General features: G+C 55.8%; 1 protein-coding gene across 1 annotated transcript in view; it reads right to left on the bottom strand.

The window, feature by feature from the left end:
- LOC117194517 (death-associated protein kinase related-like) overlaps positions 1-7,908 on the bottom strand; it is an 11,245-nt gene extending 3,337 nt beyond the window's left edge. Inside the window, exons 1-2 of the mRNA XM_033399067.1 lie at positions 7,022-7,908; positions 6,373-6,811 (exon numbers count right to left, since the gene is read on the bottom strand). Coding sequence (XP_033254958.1) covers positions 6,373-6,811; positions 7,022-7,908 — 1,326 coding nt within the window. The remainder of the gene's footprint in view (positions 1-6,372; positions 6,812-7,021) is intronic.
- Between the last annotated feature and the right edge of the window lie 2,553 nt (positions 7,909-10,461).

Genomic DNA, 10,461 nt, shown 5'->3' with positions numbered 1-10,461 from the left:
GTGCAGGCTCAGCATTGGCCCGGATCGACCCGCTGCTCGAGCTCGAACCAGGTTCGACTCGCAACAGATTCGATCCGGTCGTGTGTGTGTGTGTGGCTGCCCGTTGGTCGTTTTGGCGCTCCGCTCTTGCGCGTCGGCTTGCCGGCTCTCCTCCGTCTTCTCCCTCTCCCGTTACTCCCGAACTGTCCGAGAGTGTGAGAGGCGGGAAAAGTGGCGTCTTTTCGGCCTTTCCCTTTGTGTTTGGCGGATTTTGGGATTTGGCGGGTTGCGGGATTTGCAGTTGGTATTGGCGCTGCTGTTGCTGCTGATGTGATGGGGCTCGAGGGGGAGTGGCTGTGGCCGTGGATATTTCGGCCATGGCAATGGCTGGGTACTCACTCGCTGGGTGGCTGTGGCGTCGGCGCTCTGCATTGGCTGGGGCGTTGGTATTGGCGCCTGCGCCGAGGGCTCTGCTGCTGCTGCTGCTATTGGCGGTGTTGGTGTTGGTGTTGTTGGCTGCTGCTGCTGCTGCTAGGGCGCCTCTGCGGGCCGCTCTGCCGCCGTCGCTGTGGCGTCTGTTCGACCCTCGTCTGGCCTCGAGTGGCTCTGGTCCGGCCACCCAGGATGCGTTGTCAGTAGTATTGGCCTGGCCTCCTCGGCCACGTTCATCGTCGGTTTGTAGTTGCGTTTTGAATGGCTGCTGGTCCGGCCACCCAGATGAGGAGGTGTTTGTTTCGGCTTTGATTTTAATTCGTGGTTTATTTGCAGGTACTGTCGGCGTTTGGATGTTATTTGTGGCGACCCTTGTCTGGTTTGTGTTGGCGTAAAACAGCAGGTGAGTATTTTATGTTTTGGCAGTCTGTTTCTCCCTCCTCTGTTTCTTCTTTCCTTTTGCAGGATTTGCTGGCGTCCGGCGGCTCAACACCAGGCATCCCGCCCTCACATAATTGGCATGAGAGACGGGTGTAACCCAGCGGAGCGGCAACAGGCGCCAGCATCTGCGTCGTCGTTGGAATTGGCAGCTGTTGGTTCGGAGTGGCGTGACGTCACGGCCATGGTCAGGCGGCAGCGTCATCAGAAGAGGCTCCTTTTCCGCCCTTTGGCAGAAAATTGATGATGTTGATGCGAGGCAGCTTCTTGTTGGTCAGCTCTGTCTGGTGATTGGCAGGTGAGAGTGAATTTCTTGTGTTTTGGCAGTTTTTCGTGTTGGCGTGAATTGACTGTTTTTCTTTGTGTTTTAGTGGCTGGCCTCTGGACTTTTGTTGGATTGGCGGTAGTGCTGCTGATGAGGCCTCCAATTTCGCCCATTATGCCTCAAGAGAGTTGCAGAGTGGCGAGGCAGCTGCTGGAGGGGCAGCTCTGTCAGTTTAATAGCAGGTGAGTATGTTTAATGGTCATTTGCAGGTTGTTGTTAATTGTGTTTAATTATTGTCTATTTTAAGGTGGCATTGGCATTAAACTTCTGCTCGTCCTTCGTTCGCTTCGTCCATGTCCATATCCGGCTCACCGTCCGATATGGCTACTGCTGCTGCTGTATTGGCGGCTATTGGAACTGCTGCTGCTGTTGCTGCAGCCAATTTGGTGAGTTGCTCTAACATCTCTTCGATCCTCCTTTCCAACTCTGTTATACGCTGTACGTATAATTGCAGGTTTTGAGCGCAGCTGCCATCGCACTGGGCGTCTGGCCGCTGCTGCTGCTGGTGTTGGCGTGACGTCGGAGCATCATTCGCGATCGCTGCATCGGCTGGACCCTCTGGTGTTGGCGCCCCCTGGTCGATGGCTGGGGATGTTGGTCACCGTACCGATGCTGCTGCCGATGCTGCCGATCCGGTTGGTGTTGGCGTTGCTGCTGCGGACTATGGAGTGGCTGTGGATGTGGCTGCTGCTGGCGACGTTGTATTGGCTGGTGTCGCTGTTGGCTTGGCTGTGGCTGCTGTCTGCGACGCTCCTCCTCCCTGGCGACCCTGTGGGCCACGAGCCTCTGCCTGGCTGCCTTGTAGGATGGGCAACCCTTGTAGGCACTGATGTGCTGGCCCTGGCAGTTGGCGCACTTGGGAGCGACGTTCCTCGGCTTGCTGCACTCCGTCGTCAGGTGTCCACCCGCGCATTTCATGCAGACAGCAGCTCGTCTACAGTATGCGCGGGTGTGGCCAAACACCTGACATCGATGGCACTGGGCAGGGTCACGGGAGACTCCAAGTCTCTCAACCGTGACGGGCCTCCCACCTAGGCGTCGCAGCTTTAACACCCCGCATTGGCCACGGTCCGGTTTGGGGGCGATCTCAGCCTCGAAGAGGTTGAATTGGCGGCTGCGATCAAATCGATCGGTGATCACCCTTACAAACCGAACCGTGTACCCCTCGTTCAGCATACTGCTGCGAATCCAATCCGGCGGCATGGAGTGGGAGAGTCCTCGGATGAGGATCCTCAAGCCACGTTCCTGGCTGGGCTGATGCCCGAATTCGCCGTGCCGGATGTCATCGTCGGTGGTAGTGGCAGGGGTGTTTGTGATGGTGATGGCGGTGGTGGTGTTGGTGTTGGTAGTGGCAGGTGTATTTGTATTGGCGCCATTATTATTTCTATTGTTAATTGTGGTATTGTCTGTGTGAATGGCTGGTGATTGTCTATGTATTGGCTGTTGTCGATGTTGGTGATGGCTGTGGGTCTGGCTATTGGCAATTATAGTAGTGGCAGGGGCAGGGGCAGGGGCAGGGGCATGTGTTGGCTGTGCAGATTGCGGCATAGTGGCAGGATCGGCAACTGTGTTGGTGTTGGCTGCATCTGCCGTCCGTTTCTGCTGCTTCTGCTGTTGCTCCCGCAGCTCGTGCTGCCTCAACTGCTCCTGAACAATAGCCTCCAGCTCCTCCAGAGTTTGCCTTTTCTGGTGATGGCGGCCCCGTCGTCTGGCCTGCTTCCTCTCACCCTCATCCTCATCTTCACTCCCACTGTCGATGAGGGCGCGGCGTCGTTTTGGTGTTGGTGGGACTTGTGGTATTGGTGCCGGCTCAGCATTGGCCCGGATCGACCCGCTGCTCGAACCAGCTCGAACCAGGTTCGACTCGCAACAGGTTCGCTCCTTCTCGGCGGCTTGCCGGCTCTCCTCCGTCCTCTCCCTCTCCCGTTACTCTCGAACTATTTTGTATGTCCGAGAGCGTGAGAGGCGGGAAAAGTGGTGTCTTGTTGGGCCTTTCTTTTGTGTTTGGCGCCTTTCTTTGGGTATTATTATCAAGGGAGGGGGGGGGGGGGGGGGGGGGAAGAGCAATGCAAGTGGCGGGAATGGCTGTGTCTGTGTGTGTATTGGCGGCGTCTGCGTACTCACGATCGGTGCAGTCTGTGTTGGCGTTGTTATTGCTGCTGCTGATGCAGCCACCGTCGCTGTGGCGTCGGCGCTCTGCATTGGCTGGGGCGTTGGTGTTGGCGCCTGCGCCGAGGGCTCTGCTGTTGCTGCTGCTATTGGCGGTGTTGGTGTTGGTGTTGTTGGCTGCTGCTGCTGCTGCTAGGGCGCCTCTGCGGGCCGCTCTGCCGCCGTCGCTGTAACGTCTGGTTGACCCTCGTCTGGCCATTCCTCTCGTCATAGTTGTTGTTAGTTTGTGTATTGGCGATTTGCTGTCTGTTTGTTGTTTTCCTTACTGAAAAGTCTCTTGTGTGTGTGTGTTTGTGTTTTATGTATTTATTGGCACTTTCTGTCTCTTTACACAGTTTGTCTCTCGTTAGGTTTGTGTTTTTATAACTTAATGTTATTTATTGGCGTTTAAAATTAATCACATTTATTGGGGAGCAGAAAGTTTGTCGAGTGGAGGGAGCGGGGGCACGGCACGGCACGGCACGGCACACGACAGACACCACAAAAAAGAAAACAAAGCACAACAGCAAGACAACGGAAAACGGCGACACGAAAAAACGACACGAAACGGTTATGGCACGTACGTCCGACGATCGCGACCTCTCGAGCGGGTGGACGAGATGAGAGTGGCGGACGAGGTTCATGGTGGTACTCTCACATGTCCGCCAACTCCCATACTCTCCCCCTCAACTCGACTGGCCCGATCGCCGATCGTCATTTACCGGTGCTCTCACCCCGGTTCCACTTTCACTCACCCCAATATTGAGTGAGATGAAAGTGGTCCGAGGGCAGCAGCACCGATAAGTAGGCAATGGAGAATTGGAATAGCCGTTTGTTTTAGTGGCTGTGTGTGTTGTCGTTGTCGTTGGTTAGCGGCCAGTGTCTTATGTTTGTGCTGTGTGTAGTGGCTGCTCTGTTCTTGGGGGATGGGATAGGTGGGTGGGGGGGGGATAAATGCCTGCTCCCGTATAACCGCCCGGATACTGTAAACTTCCGGATCTTTCGATCCGGGCGCGTGACGCTCCGAAGAGTCGACCGCATAGCATCATATGGGCGGTTGAAATGGCTTTATTGGGGCGTTTGGCAGAGTGGTGGAGGTTGGCAGTGTTAATTTTGCTCCTGCTCAACCGCATTTGGCATTTAGTGGCATTTGAAGTGGGTAGGGGTTGGGGAGGAATTGGCTGGGCATAAATTGCCGAATTTGCGACCGATAACACACTGGGCATTGATAAATGCATTTTAAATTTGAAATGGCTTTTTGGTGTGTTATCGGTCATAGTCTGGTATTTGCGTGGTATTTTTGGTAATACCACGTGTCAAGGGGAATTATGGGAATGGCAGATAGGTTGGGAAGAAGAGTAAGAAGGTAAAACTAATTAGAAAACTACGAAAAATATACAATTATCTACAGAAAACTACATTAATTTACAAAAACTTATTCCTAATATCACAGGCAAGTACTAAAACTATGGACAAACTATCTACGGACATGCAAAAACTACAGAAACAACAGGATTGACATCTACAACAAATACATTGATGCAGACGAGGTAAAATAAACGATAATTGACATACATTTACAACATATAAACATATTAATTATATTTATTTTATTTCTAACAGGAGGACAACTACAACGAATAACCGGCCGGCATAACAAACGCAATGCGAACATTACGCCGTATACCGGCCGGCTCTGTTGTCCCCCTGTGTGTTGTTTATTGGCTGGCTGGTTGTGAGTATTGGCGTACATCGTGGGCAATGATGGTGTTGATGGCGAGCGGCTCTGGTCCGGCCGCCTACGTTGCATCTGTCTGTTGGTTTGGTGCAGCAGACCGAGTGGCACTGGTCCGGCCACCCGAAGATGCATTGTCCAGTGTGTTGGCATTGGCATCGAAAAGTGATGCCAACGAATCGTGATATTGGCCGCATCCAAGTGGCTGCTGGTCCGGCCACCAGGATACGTTGTCGATTGTATTGTTGTTGGCCGCATCCGAGTGGCTGCTGGTCCGGCCACCCAGGATGCGTTGTCAGTAGAATTGGCCTGGCCTCCTCGGCCACGTTCGTCGTCAATTTGTAACGGCGTTTTGAGTGGCTGGTGGTCCGGCCACCCAGTTGAGGAGGTGTTTGCTTTGGCGTGTGATTTTAATTTGTGTTTATTTGCAGGTACTTGTCGGCGTTTGGATGCTGTTGCTGGCGACCCTTGTCTGGCTTGTGTTGGCGTGAGAGGCGTTTGCAGGTGAGTATATGTGTTTATTGGCAGCCTCTCTCCTGATTCTCCTTCTTCTTTTGCAGGATTTGCTGGCGTCCGCCGGCTCAACACCAGGCCATCCCGCCCTCACATAATTGGCATGAGAGACGGGTGCGACCCAGTGGAGCGGCAACAGGCGCCAGCATCTGCGTCGTCGTTGGAAATGGCAGCTGTATGGCCATGGTCAGGCGGCAGCGTCATCAGAAAGGGGCCTCCTTTTCCTTCCCTTTGGCAGGAATTGTCAGTGTTGATGGCGAGGCAGCTTCCTGCTGGGCAGCTCTGTCTGGTGATTGGCAGGTAAGTGTGGATTTCATGTGTTTTGGCCGTTTTTCGTGTTGTCGTGGTGCATGTGGTGGTGGTGCAGATGGTGGGCAGTGGCAGTAGCTTTGGTGCTGCTGCTTGAGGCTACAGCGGTGCTGGCGACCGTGCTGGCTGGCCCGGACGCGGACGCGGACGCCAGGCGATGGCTATTCAGGAGCAGGGTGGCCGTGCTGCCCGAGCTGGGACTGCTGCCGGGGCTGGGATTGTTGCTGTTGCTGCTGGAACTATTGCTGTTGGCGCCGCTGTTCTGTGGCTGCTTCTTATAGACGGCCATCAGCGGGTCGGAGGCGCGGCGAATGCTGTTCATTCGTGCTGCTGTCGCGGCTGCTGCCGAATAGCTGATGTTGCTGATGTTGCTGCTGTTTCCCCCTGCACTGCGTCGCATATTGTTGCCGTTGCTGCTCCCGCTACTGCCGCCGCACCCGTTGACGGGACTGTGGCCGTTGTGGCTGCTGGTGCTGCTGTGTCCGGGGCAGACTAGCGTCTCCTCCAGCTGAAACTTCTTGACAAGAGCCTTCACCGAGGTGGCCGATCCATGGGACTCTCCCGTGGGTGCCTTGCGGATCACTTTCGGTGTGGTGGGCGCATCGGGAAAGAGTGTCAGGGTGGCCACCACTGTGGCGAACTCGTCGAGGCCGTTGCTGCCCAGCTGGATGGTGGCCTGCACCGGGGGCTTCTTCACAAATGTCGCCGTGTATGTGTTCTCCTTGTCCGAGTCGGAGGCTCGACGTGTGGGTGTCACGATCTGAGTGGGCTTGGCGGACAGGCAGACCGTGTTGCTCTGTCCGTGTCCATTGCTGGTCAGCGTGTGTATGGCTGTCGTTGTCTCTGTGCTGGTGCTGGTGCTGCTTATGGGGCTTCCCAGGAGCTTCCCGGTGGCAATGGGTATTTTTGAGATGCTGCTAACGCTCCCATTGCTGTGGGCCCGATGGTGGCCATTGTGCGTGGGTTTGTTGCTGCCACTGCTTGGCTTCTGTTGCTTTTGTTGTTCCTGTGACTGCTGTTGCTGTTCCTGCTCCTCTGCCTTCTCCTCGGCCACTGGCTCCTCCACTTCCTCATCCTCAAGGTCGTCTTCTTCCTCCTCCTCTTCCTCTTCCTCTTCAGAATCGCTCTGAGCCTGCAGATACATTTGTCTATCCATCGAGCTCTCATCCTTCAGCCAGACATGTTCCAGGCATCCAGCGGCACTCATGCGATCGTTTGGCTTAATTCGCAATGCGCGGCGTATGAAATCGATGGCCACTGGCGAGACGCCACCAAATAGGTTGTCCGGAAAGGTGAGCGCACACTGCGAGATATTGAGGAAGGTCTCCTGCTTGGTGTTCCCGCCAAAGGGCGAGAAGCCGGAGAGCAAGACATAGGTGAGAACGCCCACGGACCAGATGTCCGTCAGCACCTCGGGGGCCACGTAGTCGGGTGTGCCGGCCATCTCGCGGACATTGATGCCCTCGCACACAACGCGCGAGATCCCAAAGTCACAGAGCTTGAGGCCATCTTCAATACGCTCGCCGGCGAGCAAAATGTTCTGTGGCTTGAGGTCCAGGTGGGCAATGGATCGGTCGTGGAGAAACTTGAGAGCCTTCAGCACCTCTCGCATGCAGTGGCGGGCCTGGGCCTCTGTCAGGCACTCCTCGTTGTCCAGTATGGTCTGCAGCTCGCCACCAGTGGCCAGTTCCAGCAGCAGGGCTGTGTCCGAACGGGTCTCGTGCACCGCATTCAGATTGACAATGTTCTCCTCGCCCTCGCAGAGTATTAGGACGGCGATCTCGTGTTTGATCTCCTTGTCGCTGCTCTGTGCGCGTCGGCGTCGCTTCAAGAACTTTGCCGCGAAATGGGAGCCCGTGTTCTTGTGAATGGCACGGCGAACGGCGGCGAATTTGCCCCTGGCAAACGGCGTCTGTTCCACCTCGTAGATCTCGTTGATGTCATGCGACACGAGCAATCCGTTAAAGCGTTCGGCATCTACATCCAAAAGGCCATCGCTTATGGGAAAGATTCCCTTTTCGGTGAACATGATCTATCGATCTGTGCCGTGTCGCCATTGACGTTTTTTTTTCTGTGTTGCCCTGTTTTCTTTTTGTGGTGTCTGTCGTGTGCCGTGCCGTGCCGTGCCGCCCTTCCTCCACCACACCATTACTTACCTTGACAAACTTTTGCTCCCGTCCACATCACAAACCAAAAAGAGAATAAAAGTGCCAATAAATACATTAAACACAAACACACACACACAAGAGACTTTTCAATTAAAAAACAACAAACAGGCAGCAGATCGCCAACACACAAACCAACAGCCAGCCATGACCAGAGGAATGGCCAGACGAGGGTCAACCAGACGACACAGCGACGGCGGCAGAGCGGCCCGCAGAGGCGCCCTAGCAGCAGCAGCAGCAGCCAACAACACCAACACCAACACCGCCAATAGCAGCAGCAGCAGCAGAGCCCTCGGCGAAGGCGCCAACACCAACGCCCCAGCCAATGCAGAGCGCCGACGCCACAGCCTTCCATCGAGTGAGTACCCAGCCATTGCCATGGCCGATATATCCACGGCCACAGCCACTCCCCCCTCGAGACCCATCACAAAAACCGCGCCAACCACAAAGGGAAAGGCCGAAAAGACGCCGCTCTCACTGCCACTTTTCCCGCCTCTCACGCTCTTGGACGCACAAAACTGTTCAGGAGTAACGGGAGAGGGAGAAGACGGAGGAGAGCCGGCAAGCCGACGCGCAAGAGCGGAGCGCCAAAACGGCCAACGGGCAGCCACACACACACACACGACCGGATCGAACCTGTTGCGTGTCGAACCTGGTTCGAGCTCGAGCAGCGGGTCGATCCGAGCCATAGCCCAGCCTGCTCCAATGCCACAAATCCCACCAACACCAAAACGACGCCGCGCCCTCATCGACAGTGGGAGTGACGATGAGGGTGAGGGTGAGAGGAAGCAGGCTAGACGACGGGGCCGCCATCACCAGCAGCGGAAGCAAACACAAAACACAAATACAAACACCAACACCGTCACCGTCACTCACACCAGCACCATCGCCAATACCAACACCAACACTACTACTGCCACTCCCAATACACACACCCTTGCCATTGCCAATGACATCCGGCACGGCGAGTTCGGGCATCAGCCTGTGGAGGCTAGAGGCTTGAGGATCCTCATCCGAGGTCTTCCCCATTCCACGCCCTCTGACTGGTTCCGGGACTGTATGCAGGCCGAGGGGTACACGGTCCGGTTTACTCGGGCGATCACCGATCGATTCGATCGCAGCCGCCAATACAACCTCTTCGAGGCTGAGATCGCCCCAAACCGGACCGTGGTCAATTCGATGTGTTGAAGCTGCGACGCCTGGGTGGGAGGCCCGTCACGGTTGAGAGACTTGGAGTCTCCCGTGACCCTGCCCAGTGCCATCGATGTCAGGTGTTTGGCCACACCCGCGCATATTGTAGACGAGCTGCTGTCTGCATGAAATGCGCGGGTGGACATCAGACGACGGAGTGCAGCAAGCCAAGGGCCGTCAATCCCAAATGCGCCAACTGCCAAGGCGCCCACATCAGCGCCTACAAAGGCTGCAGCGCCTACAAGGCAGCCAGGCAGCGGCTCCTGGCCCACAGGGTCGCTGTCCAGGAGCATCGACGGCAGCAGCAGCAGCCTCAGCCACTACGGCAACAGCCACAGCAAATGCAGCAGCCAATACAGCAGCAACAGCCAGCACATCGTCTCCAGCAGCCATCACAACGTCACCAGCAGCCACTACAGCGACAGTTGCAGCAGCAGCCACCCATACAGCCACTCCACCCACAGCCGCAGCAGCAACGCCAACGCGGTCCGGGTCGGCAGCATCGGCAACAGCTACAGCATCGCGACCAACATCCCCAGCCACTGGCCGAGGGGCGCCAATACCAAAGGGTCCAGCCGATGCAGCCGATCCCAAATCGTGCTCCGACGCCACGCCAACCCCAGCTACAGCAGCAGCCAGGCGCCCAGTGCGATGGGAGCTGTGCCCATATCCTGAAAAGATATGCCGTAAAAATTAAAGAGCTGGAGGATAAGCTGGCAGCAATTTTGACGAAACTGACAAACCTGCTGCAGGCAAGGGACGAGAGCACGGGAGGAGTGCCGCCACTTCAGACAAAAACAGCAGCAGCAGCATCCACACAGCCATCACCACGACCAACTGCAAATACGCACCATGACGCCGCAGCCATATCGGACTCCGAATCCGATATGGACTGCGAAGCAATTGACGACGAACATGACGACGAATGGACCGACCACGATCCATTCGACGATCTGGAGGGTCTGGGCCAAGTGTGGAGGGCCCAAATCGCCAGCGCACGCGAAAGCATGCGATCGGGCGGTGCCTGTTAATGCGCCCAATCGTTGATCCAGAGACACCCACTGCAACAAAGGAAAAAAGACGTCAATACGGACAACAACGAAAAACGGCCAAAACACACAAAATCCACACTTACCTGCCAATCACCAGACAGAGCTGACCAACAAGAAGCTGCCTCGCCATCAACATCAACAATTTCCTGCCAAATGGGAGGAATATGAGGCCCC

Source organism: Drosophila miranda (genome assembly GCF_003369915.1).
Source record: "Drosophila miranda strain MSH22 chromosome Y unlocalized genomic scaffold, D.miranda_PacBio2.1 Contig_Y3_pilon, whole genome shotgun sequence".
NCBI classification, from domain to species: domain Eukaryota; kingdom Metazoa; phylum Arthropoda; class Insecta; order Diptera; family Drosophilidae; genus Drosophila; species Drosophila miranda.
This window is presented reverse-complemented; position numbering and strand designations above follow the sequence as displayed.